At 38.1% G+C, this 17,523-nt stretch overlaps 2 protein-coding genes across 2 annotated transcripts; one reads left to right on the forward strand and one right to left on the reverse strand.

Moving 5' to 3' along the window:
* Positions 1-5,671: 5,671 nt before the first annotated feature.
* On the forward strand, positions 5,672-9,179 carry LOC145767369 (uncharacterized). The gene is made up of 4 exons (XM_082579178.1): positions 5,672-5,780; positions 6,075-6,217; positions 6,950-7,053; positions 8,280-9,179. The coding sequence occupies exons 2-4, from the start codon at positions 6,111-6,113 to the stop codon at positions 8,960-8,962; spliced, it is 894 nt and encodes a 297-aa protein (XP_082435304.1). The 5' UTR covers positions 5,672-5,780; positions 6,075-6,110; the 3' UTR covers positions 8,963-9,179.
* A 365-nt stretch (positions 9,180-9,544) lies between these two features.
* On the reverse strand, positions 9,545-15,646 carry LOC145767013 (OTU domain-containing protein 3-like). The gene is made up of 9 exons (XM_082578744.1): positions 15,511-15,646; positions 14,765-14,862; positions 14,315-14,463; positions 13,490-13,602; positions 12,725-12,847; positions 12,396-12,515; positions 11,752-11,851; positions 10,988-11,157; positions 9,545-10,698 (listed from the first exon to the last, which is right to left on the reverse strand). The coding sequence occupies exons 1-9, from the start codon at positions 15,613-15,615 to the stop codon at positions 10,546-10,548; spliced, it is 1,131 nt and encodes a 376-aa protein (XP_082434870.1). The 5' UTR covers positions 15,616-15,646; the 3' UTR covers positions 9,545-10,545.
* Between the last annotated feature and the right edge of the window lie 1,877 nt (positions 15,647-17,523).

Genomic DNA, 17,523 nt, shown 5'->3' on the forward strand with positions numbered 1-17,523 from the left:
TCATCTTGTCGCTCTCATAAAAAGAAGACGTAGATCTCACATAAAAAAGGTAGAATAGTTTGGTGCAACAGATCAGTAAGTGTTGAGAAGGTTCCGTTCTTCTTCCCGGTTCTGTTGCGTAGGCTAAGTCAGGGGCTGGCAAGAAGTAGGCTACAAAGATTAATCGTTGATGACGTCAGCCATCTCGATCTGGCTCATGGCAAAGGCTTGTTAAATGATATGTCTTGGAGGCAATGTACGTTTAAGTTAGGCATGAATTCTAAAAAAAGACAATTTCAATTTTTTCAGGATTACCGTAACATATTGTTTGCTTTAAACAATAAATGCTATTCTACAAAAAGTGCTCAATGCCAAGCAGAGCAAATTCAGTACAGTTGGCCTAACTATTTTCTAAACGACTGCACAGCCAGGCTGCCAGAGCCAGTTTTACCCTCACTGTGGATCGTCAGAAGGTTTTCATTCAACTGAATTTGATGTAACGTATTGTTAACTTTGTGGGATGCGGAAATGTTTATTACCAGAAATCCTCTTTTGAAGCCTTAGGCTACAATTACCGTACTCATTTGTTACCTCAATAGTAGGCCTAATACTGTAGTTTTGCGCTAGTGAGACGTGGATGCCCAAGAACACTACACCGGCTATATAGGCTATCGTAGTTTTTTTTATCCTCCGATAGCCTACATTGTTTTTTCCAACCTTTAGGCCTACCACGGTTCTGACAAACTAAAATGGCTTGACTATCGTCAAAGACGATTCGTCATTGTAGTTGAACAGCTTCTATTTAGGAATATGAAGTTTGATTAACCTTCTTGCAAACAGGGCCGGATTTAGCCTAAGTGCTGCCTTAGGCAGATGAGAAAGGTGCCGCCCCCCAAAAAAAATTTTCGATTGTGATTTTCTATACAACACAGGCACTTGTTCTCATTTGTCCTCAATTACGCCATTTTTCTAAAACTTTATGAAACTAAAGTTCTTTTGTAAACCAGTCTTACTTTTTGGCTTGTTTACATACTTTAAGCATCAAGGCAAGTACACAAAATAGCCTGCAACTTTTCCATCAACCTAACATTGACTAAAAACATTTTTTCTAGGCTCCTTTAAATTTACTAACAGTGAAACAAACCGAACAAAGATTAATAAAAATTGCACTGACAAAGCTTAGTCCTCCATACTAAGCGAGACAGATAACTAAAAAAAGTGCTAAGCAGCACATAGGGGAAAGTGGTGTAACTTGGACCAGTCCCCTAACTCAAAAAATAAAAATCGTTTTGTCAATATTTTTGAACAGCTTGAAAGAAAAAATAATAATAGCCCGGATGAGAAAAACTCAGCTCATTAGGTTTAGAAACGTGGACGGGAGATTGGAATTTGTGGTTTTGGGTATGCTGATGTTATTTTGGGGAGTTGGTTGCTAAGCGCTGAGACGTTATTGGCATGACGTTTGAGTCTGATATGATGTTAGTATTATCTTTAACCTATAAGGAGATGTTGTGCTCAATTACAAGACTTGTAACCAAGTGTGGAAGTCATAGTTAGTAATTTTTAACAGTGCATGACAGTGTGTAATTTGGACCAGTCATCTCACCTATGCAGCATCGCGTCAGTTCAAAATTCCCAAAGCTGTTGTGTTAAGACATGTCCATAACAGGCTACCAATAAATATGCTACACAAGTGTCAAAAACCATTGGTCGACAACTTGATCTTCCCGAAAATATTGAAGATCAACTGGTCAAACATGTTTTGGAAATCGAGTCAAGATTTTATGGTTTAGGGGCCATAGACTTGCAGGGGGTTCTAGGTTTTTTATTTATATTAAATGTTTATAACCCCTGATAACAGCAGAACCGCTGCTGGCGTAACAAAGCTTCGATGGCGTAGAGATAACACAATGAGTCTCAAGTTCTTTTATTCGTGAGTTCGAGTTGAATTTAGATTTTGAATTTGAAAAGTTATCTTATGAGTCTGGGTTAATTTTCAGTAATATTATGAGTCTCTGTTAATTTTCAGTAATATTATGAGTCTCTGTTAAAATTGTTTTGTGCAGAGGTATATAAACCACTTTCAGAAAAAGGAAAAAGCGAATAGTTACGTAATTTAAAATTGGCAAATTCCAACAAAATTACGAACTAGGGTGAAAACTCCTGCTAGTGAGATTCCATTACAGAGGTGAACTGCGGGTATACTGAATAAGATTGAAAGCAATAAATGGCCATTTTAACAGCCTCACTTGGGAAAGCTGCGGGTGGTAGGTTATTTGAGTAAAAAATGATCCATCAAAATTATCCCGGTGCACAACAAGTGAGTTTTCTTAAGAAACGCAACTATTTATTCTCACTGTTGGGTTCCTGGGTAGAAAACTATTTATCAAACTATATTTGTGCACAACAAGTGAGTTTTTAAGAAACGTAAATGTTATGTGAGAATTACATTTTGCACAAGGTTGAAAGCAGTAGATATTCATCATGGGTCCCTACAGACTTGAGGAAGCTTGCATATGACATTGCGTCTGCCAATAATATCAATACCCGCTTCAACAGTGAAAAGGGTCTGGCTGAAAAAGATTGGCTTAAGGGATTCTTGAACCGTCATCCAGAAATTTTATTTCGAAGACCTCAAGCAACTTCAGTTCAAATTACATACTCCAATGGTCCAAAATACACACCCCAATGGTCCAAAATACACACCATATGTGTAATTTGGACCATTTTTGAACATTTTTTATTGCTTAATTATTCTGTATTTTTTTATTGTACGGTACCGGTGTGTGATTTATATTTTCTACACTGGTTTGCAAGTACCTAGACTGTATCTGGGTGAAAAATAATACACATTGACCGGAAGTTGGCTGAGTTGTGCTTATTTTTCTTTAAGGGGTTCAAAATACACACCTTTCCCCATTGTTGAAAACCAAGCAAGCGTGAAGTACTCTAGGGGCGATGACTTGCCGCACTGTTGATAAATGTGTGTGATGTGATAACATAGGCTATTTATTAATTGCTATTGTTCCCAACAATGGTTCACCTAATCAAACGTCATATAAAAACCGTTATGGTCTACTTAACCTAGCTGGCATCTTACGTCATGGAAGTTGCTAGAAAATGAGCCAAAATTGCACCATCGTTCGTAAGACTTGTGTCAAACCTGCTTAAACATGAAACATGGCATCATCACCTTTGAACACCTGTTTGAATTGCGTGACAATGTCTTTCATTATTGCGTCACAGTAGCCTACTGCGTACGTGAGTTTGAGATATTGATATCTATTCTGGTCATTCGTGAAATGGTTGCTTGAGAGTTAGTCGCACATTTACTGTTTGCTTAGTGCTTGCTAGCTGGACAAAAATTCCGTCTTTATCTAAGTAGTTTGTATTGTAGTGACAGTTTTTAGTGGTGTACGGCGTTGCATCCCGATTTCGATAGCCGCGGCTAATTTTACAGGAATACACTTTTTGAATAGACGTTTCAAAGAGTGTTTCTTTTTCGGTCATTACATGCAGACGAACGGATTCAGGAATCTTACGTTACAATTTTCCCACGAAGAGATTATGGTTTACCGCTGTGACCAGCTATATATCTGAATATATCTGTTGTGAATTATTATATTCAATTAGTAATATCAGTGTAATATATATATTCGTATTTTTTGCCGCCCCCAATAATTTGCCGCCCTAGGCAACTGCCTACTCTGTCTACTGGTAAATCTGGCCCTGCTTGCGAACGGTTTTCATCTGACCTGTGCTGTAAAATGAATAGCTATTCTGGAAGTGTTCAGGTTGTTGCTGACATAATCACACAAAAAACAATAGGCCAGCATGCCAAAAACTGCCAAAATAGAGATAGTAAACGCATGGGCGTTGTCTTAACAAAGAGTGCAAGAACAATATGGCAGTTTTTTATTGACAGATGACAGATTTCATTGACACGCCCCATCGGTCTAACACTACCAAGACAGGCATGGGTGCGCCTCAACCGTCTCCGTACGGGGTAGCCACTTTAACAAGGAAAAATTCTGCCACTGCAATTGATTAGAATGCACCGCCAACCAATCATAAGCTACGTTTTCTATGACGTGTAAAAGAGCGAAAAGAAGATGATACAAAGCAAATCAAGTGATGACCGCCCCGGGAGGCACGTCTGGGGGCGGCACTTTCAGACTACGATTTTTGATTTTGATTATAATCTGATAAACAAACGCATTTTATTTTCACATGCTTTTTCTTGAAGGGGTGGCAAAATCTGAATCTGCCCCGGGCGGCACATTCCCTAGCTACGCCACTGTTAATTCCCACTGCTATTGCCCTTTTTTCTTCTGTAGGCTAATTACCAAATAAAGTTTAAAACAAGCATTAACTCTCTGGCTGAGTGCTAGAAAGGTCACAATTGGACGGTAGCCTCTTATAACATGTTCTGATTGGTTGGCGGTTGCATTGTAGTCATTCGCAGTGGCAGAATTTCTACTTGTTAAAGTGGCTACCTCCGTACGGGCGTCGGGCTTTTCCGCTCAACCATGCACCAATGGAGAATGGCCTCCCTTCCTCCTCCTGTGAATGTGGTGCCGAGGAACAGACCGCAGACCACATCATCAATAACTGCTCCATCTTCAAGCCACCTAACGGAGTGAAAGGTCTGCGTGTCATGGATGATGAAACCAAAGACTGGCTGCTTTCTAGTAGCCTTCCAGTGTAGTCAGGAATCATCGTGAATCTGGGGTGGTATAAGGATAGACCCTCGGCCCCAGTAGCTCACACGACGACAGAAGTATATATATATATACCGGTATCCCTGATAGCTCAATTGGTTAGCGCGTCACTTCTGGAACGAAGAAGCTTCAAGATCAAGCGGCGCTGGTTCGACTCTCGGGGTGTGCGCTTGAGCAACGCACGTTAAGGACTGCTTTCCATTCAGCGGCATCTAATGGATGGAATAGTTCCCCGGCAATAAGACTTCAACAATCGGAAACTTCACTCTGTCAATCTCGGTGACCGGGCCTGCGTCAGTGATTCAAAGCCTCTACAAGTATGCGAAACTGCCAGGAATAAGCTCTGCAAGAAGCTTTCCCAGTCCGAGGATAAAGATTCAATCAATCAATCAATCAATGTTATATAGAATAGAAGCATAGGCTATATCAATATAGCCAATGTTAATTCGATCGTGCAGTTGCACTTTAACGCTATAACGTCCGCGTTTTGTCGCTTCTACCTTTTTTTGAACCTCTGCTATGTTTGTCGTATATTGTTTTTTTTTCGTTGTGATGGTCAGAAATAAAAACAAACTGAGCTGAACTGATTTAGTCAACGTCACCTTTCCTTCAATCAATCAATTTCAAATTTGCTTGCAAATTTGTGATGCCTTTCGGATGATAGAAATAATTAGTTATATTTAAGAGAGCTTTGTTTGCTTTAAAATAGCATGTGTCGGTTCAAACCCTCAAATAGAAACCAATCTGACGCTAAGAAAGTAACTATTTGCCAGTGTTTATTTTGTAAAATATAAGTGGAAGAAGAATGAATTCTTGCATTTTTTGTATTTTTCTGTATTCAGAATGGCAACTCTGATAACCAACCAACACAATTTGTTATTTTAGCAAACAAGAAACAATTAAAGTGAAAACCATTTTAACCAAACTCAGCCTTGAGATTTTGACTTTTGATGAGTATCAGCGCAGACAAAAGCAATGTCACTGTGATCTTGGGCAGCTTTGACTACCATACAAACAGTTGAATCTTTCAAGTAATGATGTTAAAGGGTGGCTTTCAGGTTCAGGCGTCATCAAGTACCGGTAATCATTATTTGTTGCTAAGCTTATTTGGTAAATTAAACCTGCATAGGGTTTGGATTAAAAATGGTAAACTAGAACAATATCATATGCATATAAGCAGATGCTTTATGATAAAGTGTGATGAATCGTAATTTGATAAATTCACTTTATAGTTTTCTCGTCCCGGACTTTTCTATAGGCTACCGTATGTTTCATTGATTGTTGGAAGCAGTCAATCATGATTCATGATACTCATAAAATGCTAAAATCTTTTATTTGTTACATCTTACTATAATGATGATTTTTAACCAACAGAAATGAAACTAGAAAATATTGTGTTCTGTACTTAGCATGCACAAACCTGTAAGGCCTAAGTCTGCCAAAGGAAAGACAAGAACTACAAGGCCCCTAGTTCAAAGAAATGTAGCACATAGTCAAGAGAGTGGATCTTTATTTAGGTATGGTACAATACATTTACGTTCAGTTTATTTTCATCCATCACAACAAAAACTATACATACCAAACATAGCAGAGGTCTAAAAAAAGAGCTGATGTACATTGTACAAGTCTTCGCCATGATAAAAAAGTATGATGACATCATGGACAAGAATCGACCAAACATATATGGTGAAACTACTTTACTTTTGCTGTTCACACACTTCAACTCGTGTGTCTTGGTCGATTCATGTCTGTGACATCATGTTATTTTGTACCAGGACGGAGACTTGTACACCAGCTCCAAAAAAAGTAGTGCTGTTTTGGAGGTAACATCTTTGCCAGATGTTCTGGCTAAAGCATTGCAACTCCAGCCGTAGCTTCCAGATTTTGGGAATATCTAATTCATACAATTAATCAGTGTTCCAACCGAGTGGTTATTGGTACACCACTCTCACCAAACAACAGTGTTTCAAAGCGTTAACCAAGCACTTTTAAAAACTGCTTTATTGCAATGTTTTTAAGGTGTTAAAGGTTTTTGCTTGACATCTTTCATTCTATTTTCAATCTTGTACATATCTTTGAGACCAATGTTGCAGGCAAAATATGTATTCTTGCATTACTACAATACCATGATGTTACAAAGTATTAGATTTAACCAAGGTCATGAACTTGACCACTGGTGACTAAGAAACAAATTGCTGTAATTGGTCAAAATAACATTGTAAATATAACACATTACATATTAATTTCAGAAATTCTGCATCAACATCAAATGCTTCTCAACGAACTTCCAACCGAGGAACAATAACTGGAAATTATGCATCTCACTCTTCTAATCTTGCACTAAATTCTACACGTGAGTGTTTTCTATCTATCTCTACCATTTAACATCTCCTGTTTCCAGTATTGTGAGGGTAAGACACCACTGAATGTCTCCTATGTTTGATGGCATTTCCCCAAGCCAGCTGATGATTAACTGATATGATGACCATGAATCTTCCTAGACATTGTTAAGCAATGCTTCTTAGGATGCCCTCTAGAGTTGTTCTAATAGACGTCAAAGGACTAAGTTTTCTTTGGCTATGTGACTTTCATGAGAAATAGGACAACAAGCGCTTTTTTGCATAAACTAAGGACTGATTTTGGAGCACTAAATTCGAAACTGTATAATATTAAAACTTTGTTTCTCACACCACATTTAGTTGCCAATCCGCATGCATTATATAAATGATGTTTATTAATAACTTAAAAACAATGTGGTTACAAGCTAAAGCCGCTGTGAGTACCAGATTTGTCCAATTCAAACTAAAGATACTTTTTACTAGTGCTTGCTACCATTTCGGTAAATTCAAGACAAGTAAGATTGTGACATACTTCCAGTCTTCCATTATCATCAACAATTTTGTTATACATGCCATGATTTAATGTTCAAATCAATTGAAAGATTTGCACCTATTGTCCATACTTAGTTGTATCAATCATTTAATACAGTGGAAAAAACAAGCTACCATCTCTTCGTGTATGATGGCCTAGCCCTAGAAACTGTGCACAAGCCTTCAGAACTGAAGGCGGAAGTTGATTGCAAATAAACTGGCTATTTGAGTCCTATAACTGCAGACAGTGCACATCGTTTCGGCCTTCCACCCTCCTCAGTGCAGTAGGTATATACACTGGGTATGGTCGGAGTGTTATCATTGAATTGTTTCAGTGCTCAAGTGTTTTTATCATGAAAAACTCAAATATGATAAACAAAATTAAATAAATTTCATTGGTGGGTATTACTTTACCAACTATATCAATGAACTTTAAAGGGCAAGATGAAAAAAAGCTTCTAACACTGAAACAATTGAACGCTAAAAACATTTTAGGCATATGTAGAACCCAAGTATACTTTTATTTGCCATCGATTTCAGCCTTCAGTTCTGAAGTACTTTGCACAGTGTCCAGGCCGTTTATTTTTGTAGGACATAACTCAATAACTTTTTGATTAAAATGCATAAAAACTGTGGGCAGACTTAGCGCTACCAAATGCGCTTGGAAAACCTTATGCAAGAAACTGATTGCTTGTCATGTTGATTCCAGCATCAACTTCAAGGATCAATTCCGTTGAAAAGGAACCAGCTCCGGCTCCCCACTTTCCCGAAATAACTAGGCCTACTTCTTCTTTGTCAAAGTACCACATTTTGCCTTCCATTGCAAATTCTCCGTCTGGCGGAGACACCCTGCAAGGATTATACACCGCGAGACAAGATGCTAATGCACACTTCAACGACGTGGATCTTCTCACTGAACAAGCGCAGCAAATGATATTGGATAGCGCAATGCAGCAATCCTCCAAGAAGCCGTCACCTCCTCAAAGTGCGAAAAGAAAAGTCCTCAAAGGTGATGGGAGTGGTGAAAATAAACGGCAAAAAATGTACAAGACGCAGTCAATATTCACACCATTGAGGAAACAGCTCGTGAAGGAATCTCCGATTCCGCGAGTGCCTCGCGAGCCAGGTCCCGATGAAGACCGGCTCCTGCTTGCATTGAAACTGCCAGACGGCGCTCGAGTAGAGCGACACTTTCGACCTAACACGAAACTTATAAATGTCCTCGCATTTGCACATTCACAGTTTCCCGTTCTTCCCATCTCTCAGTCCAACTTGTACCGTATGGATGTAGTCCCCAAAAAGTTGCTCCCACAAACTGACCTAACTCTGCAACAAGCTGGGATACATCACAGGACGGTTCTTTACGTGGAAGAAAGAGACGACGACAATTGACCTTTTTTGTAGTTTTGTAATGTTCAGCATTGCATACCAATGTGTGGCTTACACTGTGCAGATTTTTTACATACGGTATATGTTTTTGTGCCACTATTTTTGTTTGCTCATGTGATCCGTTTCTTTCTGTTGTTTCTTCTGAGAAAAAAACTGTTATATCATTGTTTATTTTCGATTAATTTATTTATTTTTGTCGAAAATATACAGCTGTAGTCCTAACATACCACTGGCATAGATGCATTAGGTCAACCTAGTACAGTCATCTGTTCAAGATGAACAACACTGCCGTATTGTGAACCATATCTGTCTGTCATGTTTCGAGACGAGCAAAGCACTTCTCAGTAAAATTTACGTACCGTAGTTCGCTGTTGCATGTACTAAATTCTTAGACGATCCACCACATGGGCATAAGAGATCCTAAGAGATGGGCAAGAGAGGCCTGCAAAGAAACGTGCCAAGGTAGACATTACGCATGTTCACCTGTTTGACCAATGATATGATAGAATCAGGAGACCTATACTTACGTTTAGCTAAACTCTGTCTGTCTTAAGCAGTAACAGAGACTCAAGCACCACTCAAACGTTGCATTTTTCAAGTCTTCTTCAACGCAGAAATCATCACAGTGTTCATGGCATGGTAACAAGAACAAAATACGAAAAGTACACAAACTGGTTGTTGAACAATAAACAACCGTCCACTTCCAACTCAATTGAATCTTTGCTATACAGAAGTTTCATCGGCAACAAACATTCCATAACACACGGACAGCTCCTATCATAAATAACCATTTTTAAACTTAAGAAACACCAGAAAGCAGTGCACACCTAAACTATATGTACCCTGGACATGAAGTCAACTGTTTTTTACTTTGATTCAACATCCTGCATACGAAAATACGATAATGTACAAAACGAATGATTTGCTATCTAGCCGCTTGCAACAGATCATGCCATCAGACAGACTGTGCGTCCGAGACAAGTTATCAGGTGATAAAGTTTTTGGCGGCATGTTAGATAACATTATTGTAAAGCACTTTTGGGGGCATTTCCTTGGTTCTTGAGGGATGATTTTAAAGGAAAAACTGAAAATATTACTTCCGTTAGAGGGAGCAAAGGAATCAGGAACACCTCACAGCAATATATAAAAACCAATAAAAGAAATGGCGTAGCAAAAACGTAATATTCACACGAACAGCACAATAAGTTTTTAATGAATTCCGCTATTTCTACCAATCAAAGTGCACAAACAGGAAGGTGGCTGTGCGTGGTGATACGGGCGCACGAAAGTGGTTCGTTTATTTCACTCAGTCGTTTTTTTACAAGTCACTGGTTCAAAAAGTAACCCACTCAGCATGTACATCTCACACAGCAAAATCCGTCATTCGTACATTGATTCAACGTCTGCAGACGTTGAATCAATGTAAAAATGACGGATTTTGCTGGAGGAGATAGGGCAACGAATCCCATCGTGATTGTCAGACCGAAAAATTGTCGGATCTAGTGCAATGGAAGTAAACAATCTTTAAAAAAATTCAAGCAATGATGACCGAAGGTAACGAGGATCAGGTGCAAACAACGTTTTCATCACATTTTCAGTATTGCCATATTTTTTAAGATAATTTCTGAATCGTCGGAGTCACTGAGTCCGAGGTTGGGTGACGGTGTGTTTTTCTTCTTCTCGTCACTTCTCTTCTTGCGCTCCTTTCGGGCCTGTTCCTTCCTGTTCTTGTTGCTCAGCTGCCAAGACAAACGAGTCGTCAATGGCAGAGAAAGTTTTGAGCAAGATCAATGAGCAAAAGTTGCCCTTTTCACATCGTTTCAACGTCTTCAGACCCCTGATGACGTTGAAACGATGTAAAATGGGCAACTTTGGTGAAGTGGTTTGGCCAATTGCAGATAGGCTGAAGACAAGTGGCTTAGAAAAGCTTGGGGAAATATCCATTTATGATTTGACAACCTGGGGCATTAAGCGTTATTTAGCAAAATTAGCCTTTTCACCGCTGAAATATGACCGAAAGAGTTGTACCTTTTTCATAGGTTGAGCTGTTTTCTTCTTTGCATCCTGCTTATTGGATAAGTTTTGATTTCCAAATAACCTTGAACCAGTTCCATTGGTTTCCCAAAGCTTAGTATGAGAGAAAGATTTGGAATTGTTGGAAGACTGTGCTTTGTAGTTAGAAACATGAGGGCTTTCATCTGAAAACGTAAGCAAATATCAACTATGTGCTTTCTATATCTCATTGCAAAGCATGCGTCATCAATTGACATCCGCAGAGGCGCGTTGCTATGTACTGTGCTTGGTGGCTTAGTGGTTAGTGCGCCCGCCTCTGAAGCGGTAGGCATGGGTTCGATACCTTGTCGGGTCATACCAAAGACTTTTTAAAAATGGTACTGAATCTAATTTCTGCTTGGCACTGAGCAATGGAGTGGATTCGGGTAATAATGTACTCAGTTGCGCCTCTATACGGCTGCATTGACACTGTCTGTTATGTAAAGCGCTGTGGAGCAACGCATTCTGCGATGGATACAGCGCTATATAAAAACTAACATTATTATTATTATTACTGTAAATAGGGAATTCCTTCACAAGATGACACCTTTGTGACCACACAAAAAGAACGCTAAACACTTCGTTTATATGGTGACTGAAAACTAAATGGTTGATCACAGTATAGTGGATTGTAAGTGTCATGGCGAGATACACTTGTACAATGCGCAGAAATGACAACTTCCATATTACATCACCACATGATTATGAGTCACAAGTGTTGCCAACATGACAAATCTAACCTGAATCCTCTGGGGACGACATAGTCTGTTGAATGATCACAGTGGTCAGTTCCTCATCATGATCATTGTCTTCTAACAGTTGCTGGATGAGTTTTGCATCCTGAATGTGAGGAAATTGCGAAATTAGTCGAGAAACATCGGCAAGTCTTATGGGCACCTGAATGAGATCCAAGCCCAGCGAGCAAAATTTGTCACTTTACATTGATTTTGCTAGCTGGAAAGCTACCGGAGAGTTGGCGTATTTTACAAAAAACACAGAGTACACGTACCATAAGTGAGGCAAAAACAATTAAAACAAATTAGCGGGATTGCTAAGAGATTGCGTTACTTCATTTCATGAACATCACTTGTTCAGCTGCTTGACAAGGCCGAACATGTTGCATAGCCGAAAACGTTTGCAGGTTTTAGTTAATTTCCATATATTCAATGCCTTGTCATTGCTTGGTTTTATATGCGTATGCTTCAACAATGTTTCCACTTTACCAAGGTTGTATTAGTAAGGGAAGTGGGTATGTAAAAAGCCTGTCGCAACGCAATGTGACATCGAGATTCCGTTGCGTCATTATCATCACATGATGATGACGCTGATGTTCCAAGCCGCTTTTGCGTAGAAAGTTATTTTTGATATCAGCAAAAGGAGGTACCTGACAACCAGTCAAGTTTGAAATGTGTTGAATCTTCTTTTTCATCAAAGTGGCAGAAGAAGGTTGCTTTCTTCGGGTGTCACGCTTCAGTGAACTCTGTTGCTTATTTTCTGATTTTGTCTGCAGTCACACAAATATGATTTTACAGTTGAACTTTCCTAAACATTTTGGATAAGACTGTCCTTACCTTATGTGTTTTTCAAAACTACACAATATCGAAGCAAGTTTTCTTCAAAAAAAGGAATGACAAATACAGTAGGCCTGCCACGACAGATCCAAACTTCATCAAACGAACTATGAAGATAAATGTATACTACATTTCAATTTACCGTTAGCTTGACTGCAGCGGGGCAGTGGGAATTGTCGTTCAGTTTCCGAACGCTGGAGTAGTGATCTCCGTTGTGGTAGGAAATGTGCAGTTGTGGTACATTTCCACGCTCGCTTCCGTTTATCTGCAAATGCCAGGATAACTTAAGTGTGCTTTTTGAAAATGAACCTGCACCACTCGATAGATTTCAACGGAACAATGAAAACTTCACTCTGCCAATCTCGGTGACCGGCTCCACGTCAAAGGCCTCTACAAGTGTGCGAAACTGCCAAGAATAAATATCAAGCTTTGTCAGTCCGAGGATAAAGATTCAAACCAATCAACCATCATCTTTGTTAACAAATCTTTGGCTTATAAAATGCAACAGTCTTGTATTGATACAACTTTGGCAATGGCGACACTGATTTTGAGTCATTTTCCGGCTTGTCAATATTGCAAGCATTGTAAGATGTTGACAAAAATACACCTTTACGTCCATTATTAAGCATGGGATCACGTGTTTAGCCAAGACACTACACAGTCAAAAGCTCTCAGGAGTAGAGCCAAAACCCTTCCGCATAAATTTAAATTAGCAACTTAATTTAGGACGCAAGATCATTGCTGCACTAAATATCCAGCCAGAAAACGTCTTTTTTACATTGATGTTACGTTTGCAGACATTAAATCAATGTGAAAACTGATTTGATAGGTGGAGAAACACTACACTCCATTTACAGAAATTTTCCACTGGTCAGTAAATAGCAACAATAAGACACAGCAATCCTACCGTCCACATGGGGGCGTTTAGTTGATGAATGACCACATTCACTCCATACTTCCGTGCAAATGCAACAATAGCATCATTGCCAGCGTAGGTGCCATCTTGCCTTAACTTGTAGACTAGGAATAATACAAAAAGTGTGCTTAAAGTAAAACATATGAATATGCTTTGTATTTAACAGATAGCTCCGCAAGTGGAAACCTTTTATTGATTTTCTTCTCCAGATTACTACAAAAATTAAAAAACAATATAAGTTATAATGTGGTTTCTTTTTGAAATAATAAGTGTGTTTTTAAGAAAGTGAAACAAGTACTATACAACTGTCAAACACACAAAAATCCCAAATTACTGTAATGCAAAAGAAATTAAAAATTTCTAATTGTGTAAAAACTGCATTACTGCGGTATTGGATATAGCGATTATAAGATGGTGCTGCAATCTTCCAACTTCAAGCTTTGAGATTCAATGCAAGGAATGATTGATGTCAAATATATGCACAGACTTAAAATTTTTACACACGTTCGTGTGTCAACTGCACACTAAACAACAGAAATAACTTTGTTTAAAGTGAAAGGTAATTCCACGCTTGAATCCAAGCATTAGGGGATCAGAAGATGAGGTTCTCATTACACAAAGCCTTCAGCTATAATGAGAGTAATGTGGCGAGTTCCTTTCTCTTGGCCGCCGTTTCTTCAGCAACTACGCTCAGCTGATTTCTTAAACACAGGGCAGAGGTAAGCAGTGTTTATCAACAAACACCATAAGCCGGGAGTCAAATCAGGTAAATACAATTTTACATATCAATTATTATACTTGTAACATGCAATGTACCATGGTCATCAAATGAACAGTCATCTTCTACAAAAGGTTCAAAGTCGCAACGATGGTTGATCATATGTTTCACGACTTCTTCACGATATTGCTGATGATTCCACGAATGACCATCCATCTGGTCAGCAAGTGCTCGGAACAGGCAATTCCTGTACAATTAAACAAGCTTTCCTTGAAATTTTATAGTTGGCCACAGCATACCGCAGAAAAAGTGGTACTACTGGCACTTTCAAGAAATAATTTTTCAAACATAATTTATATGTAACCTGGTTTTTAAGTTTTCTACAAACATCAATAAATGCAATATGGATGTTCTACTGTAATTCTTGATAATGCTTTCTGTAACTCTGTACAATAGATTTCATTGTGCTGCATTATTAGACTATAGTAGTATATGGTATTCCATGTAACAAAAAATCAGTTTAGTTATCCAGAAAGTATTTTTCTTACCCGTCTCCAGGAATATCTCTCAACTGCAACCCAATACTGGCGAGCTGATTTGAAAAACCTGCATAGTTTTCATCTTCCATTAGATATGATGACATAACCTGAAAAAAAAGTATTAATTCAAACTGTGAAAGCTCAGTATGGCATTTTGACTGCAAGCCTGTTTACACACATTTGTACAAACAATGAGCTACCAGGTGAAAATTTAAAAAAGAGTGTTTTTGCTTCAAACAATTATTTTAGTAATTATATAGTTATTTATCAATGTCACCCAGTCTATGAAATGTAACTCAATTATGTACAAAAACATGCATGTATGATTGTAACTGCTGACTGTAATGTATGTATGCATGTATGCATATGATTCATTGTATGTATGTATATGATTGTATGTATGCATGTATGGGAGTAGATAATAATTAAGCCTTCTACAGCAAAGGTCAGCTCAAGAGTTGACAGTCAAAACTGGTGATACTGTACAGAACCAGTGATACAGAAACGAGCTTCATGTAAAAATGTAGAACTGCTATTTTCTGTCGGTAAATTATCTTAATAACATAAGAACGGCGAAATTAGATAAAAATCAAATGTATCATACAAGTACTGAAAGTAGTAGCATGACACCGCCGCTAGACTCCAGCCAACTCTTTTCATGTGTGCAAGTATCTGGTGGCTAGACGTATGCTTTTTTCTTGCTGGCATGAAAAGGATGTTAAATAGTGAAATTTCTTAAAATCTGCATGGCCTACCTCTTTGTGTTGTTTGTTACTTTGATGGGCCTTTCTCATTATTTTTTCTTCTCGTTTTCTTAGATATTCTGCATTACGAAAATGTTTTGGATCATAACCTGACATGTTTTCACACCTTATCTCTTCAGTACCTATTGTTCCTATAACATAAATTATGATAACTTGGTAAGCAAAACTACAGAGTAGGCCAAGTTCACTATATATGATATAGGTTGGAGCTATGACGATCTATATTGATACACAAGCCATGCCAACTTGTAAGCCTCAAATTCGACTGGAGGGGATCTACTTCACATGCTAGTACTTACATTTAGCCCAAAATACAAAGTACATTTAGCCTAGAGTTTAAAGTTATCGGCATTCAGTTATTATTGAACATTTGCACATTGGTAAGGTCTGTACATATAGATTGCTAAAGCTTATATTGACTAAAGCAAACAGTACAGTAATCCAGCTCAATTTTAATTCTGGAAAAATTTTGCAAAAATAAATTCCAGTAGGCTATACTACGCAGATGGTGATTCAGTCATCCCCGAATGGCTTCAACAACTGGCATACCTCCGATTGTTTTAAGTATAACAAGGAGGTCGTCGTCGTCGTCTGAGCTTCTGGGGCCGAGGGTCTATCCTTTAGGTAACATGTTCTTTCAATTAGGTTAATTCAACTACTTACTCAAGCTGTTAGGTTTAGTAGAATTTCTAAATTTATTTGATCTACATATAAGCTTAAAGTCTACCAGCACATCATTTACTCATCTTAAACTTTTGTGGTTTTGCACTTTTTTCTTTTGTTGGTTTTGTTCTTAGGTTTATTTTAACATCGTTCATTAATGTTGTTGCAATGTTGCATTCTGATAATAAAATTGAGTTTAAAGTTGCTAAGTTCACAACATTTTTTGAGAAAAGGGTACTTGAGTTTTAGACATAAAAATGTGAGAGTTTCATAAAGTGCATGCTTTGGCAGTAATTTTAAATTTGTATGGAAGGTCTATCCCAGTGGTTCTTAAACTTTTTTGTATGTTTTATCCCTTTAACAACTTAGATGAATATCAAATTTACCCTGAATAGATAAAATGGTGCTCATTTATTAAAAAACGAAAGTAACAAATTACATCAGTTATATTTAATGCAACGGATGCGCTTTCTTTTTGGCAACGAGTTGTTCAATATCTGGTAAAGCAGGAGATAATGAAGAATATCGGATTCAACATGAAGTTGGTTTCATGCTTTAGATTTGATAGTAAGCAATGCAGAGATGAGAGAAGCCGTATTCGCATAGGTAAGTTGAAGAAAACGTGACCAGAACATTCAGAGCTTGAACAGCTGAACACCTATCCTTGGATAGCAATGTTCTTATTTTAACCCAAAACTTTTCTAGGTTGCAAGAGTGAAACTCATCTTTTGCAAAAGAATCGTTTGTTAATTCTATGAATTTTTCTTGGGTCCACGTCTTTTAGGCGCTGACAGTTAGGCGCTGGTCTATTAGGCGCGCACACTGTGGCGTTTGGATATTTAGGTGCGGAGCATTGTAGCGCCCGTTCATTTAAGTGCTATTCCTAGTAAAGTCTGCAGATTGTATCAGCTTGGCAGGTAGGGCAATGCTTTTACACAAAATGTTATATTGAACAGAAAAATATGTTGTTTTGTTAATGCGCGTGTGGAGATGAGGTGCGAGACAACGCTCTACTCCTCTTGATATTTTATTAGCGGTGTCCGACAAATTGTTCGTAAGCAATTGTTCGTAAAGCAATTGTTCGTAAAATTAATTCTTCGTAAAACAATTCTTCCTAAAGCATTTTTTTCGTGCATGCAGTTAAAATTTGATGTATACGAAGAAATGCTTTACGAAGAATTATTTTACGGATTTCATTCATTTTACGAAAAACAGTTCACGAACAATTGTTTTACGAACAATTGCTTACGAATAATTGCTTTAAGAACAATTGCTTTTAGAACAATTGTTTACGAACAATTTGCCTATAACCTTTATTAGCACATCTCCACAGGACATTTG

This window comes from Aplidium turbinatum, chromosome 3 (genome assembly GCF_918807975.1).
Source record: "Aplidium turbinatum chromosome 3, kaAplTurb1.1, whole genome shotgun sequence".
In the NCBI taxonomy this organism is placed as follows: Eukaryota; Metazoa; Chordata; class Ascidiacea; order Aplousobranchia; family Polyclinidae; genus Aplidium; species Aplidium turbinatum.

Excerpts from the sequence above, each read along its gene's own strand:
- LOC145767369 (XM_082579178.1), top strand. The coding sequence starts at position 6,111 with ATGCACAAACCTGTAAGGCCTAAGTCTGCCAAAGGAAAGACAAGAACT. Across the intron at positions 6,218-6,949 it reads GAGAGTGGATCTTTATTTAG|AAATTCTGCATCAACATCAA; the intron begins GTATGGTACAAT and ends TATTAATTTCAG. Across the intron at positions 7,054-8,279 it reads TCTTGCACTAAATTCTACAC|CATCAACTTCAAGGATCAAT; the intron begins GTGAGTGTTTTC and ends TGTTGATTCCAG.
- LOC145767013 (XM_082578744.1), bottom strand. The coding sequence starts at position 15,615 with ATGTCAGGTTATGATCCAAAACATTTTCGTAATGCAGAATATCTAAGA. Across the intron at positions 14,464-14,764 it reads AGAGATATTCCTGGAGACGG|GAATTGCCTGTTCCGAGCAC; the intron begins GTAAGAAAAATA and ends TTAATTGTACAG. Across the intron at positions 11,158-11,751 it reads GTCGTCCCCAGAGGATTCAG|ATGAAAGCCCTCATGTTTCT; the intron begins GTTAGATTTGTC and ends TTACGTTTTCAG.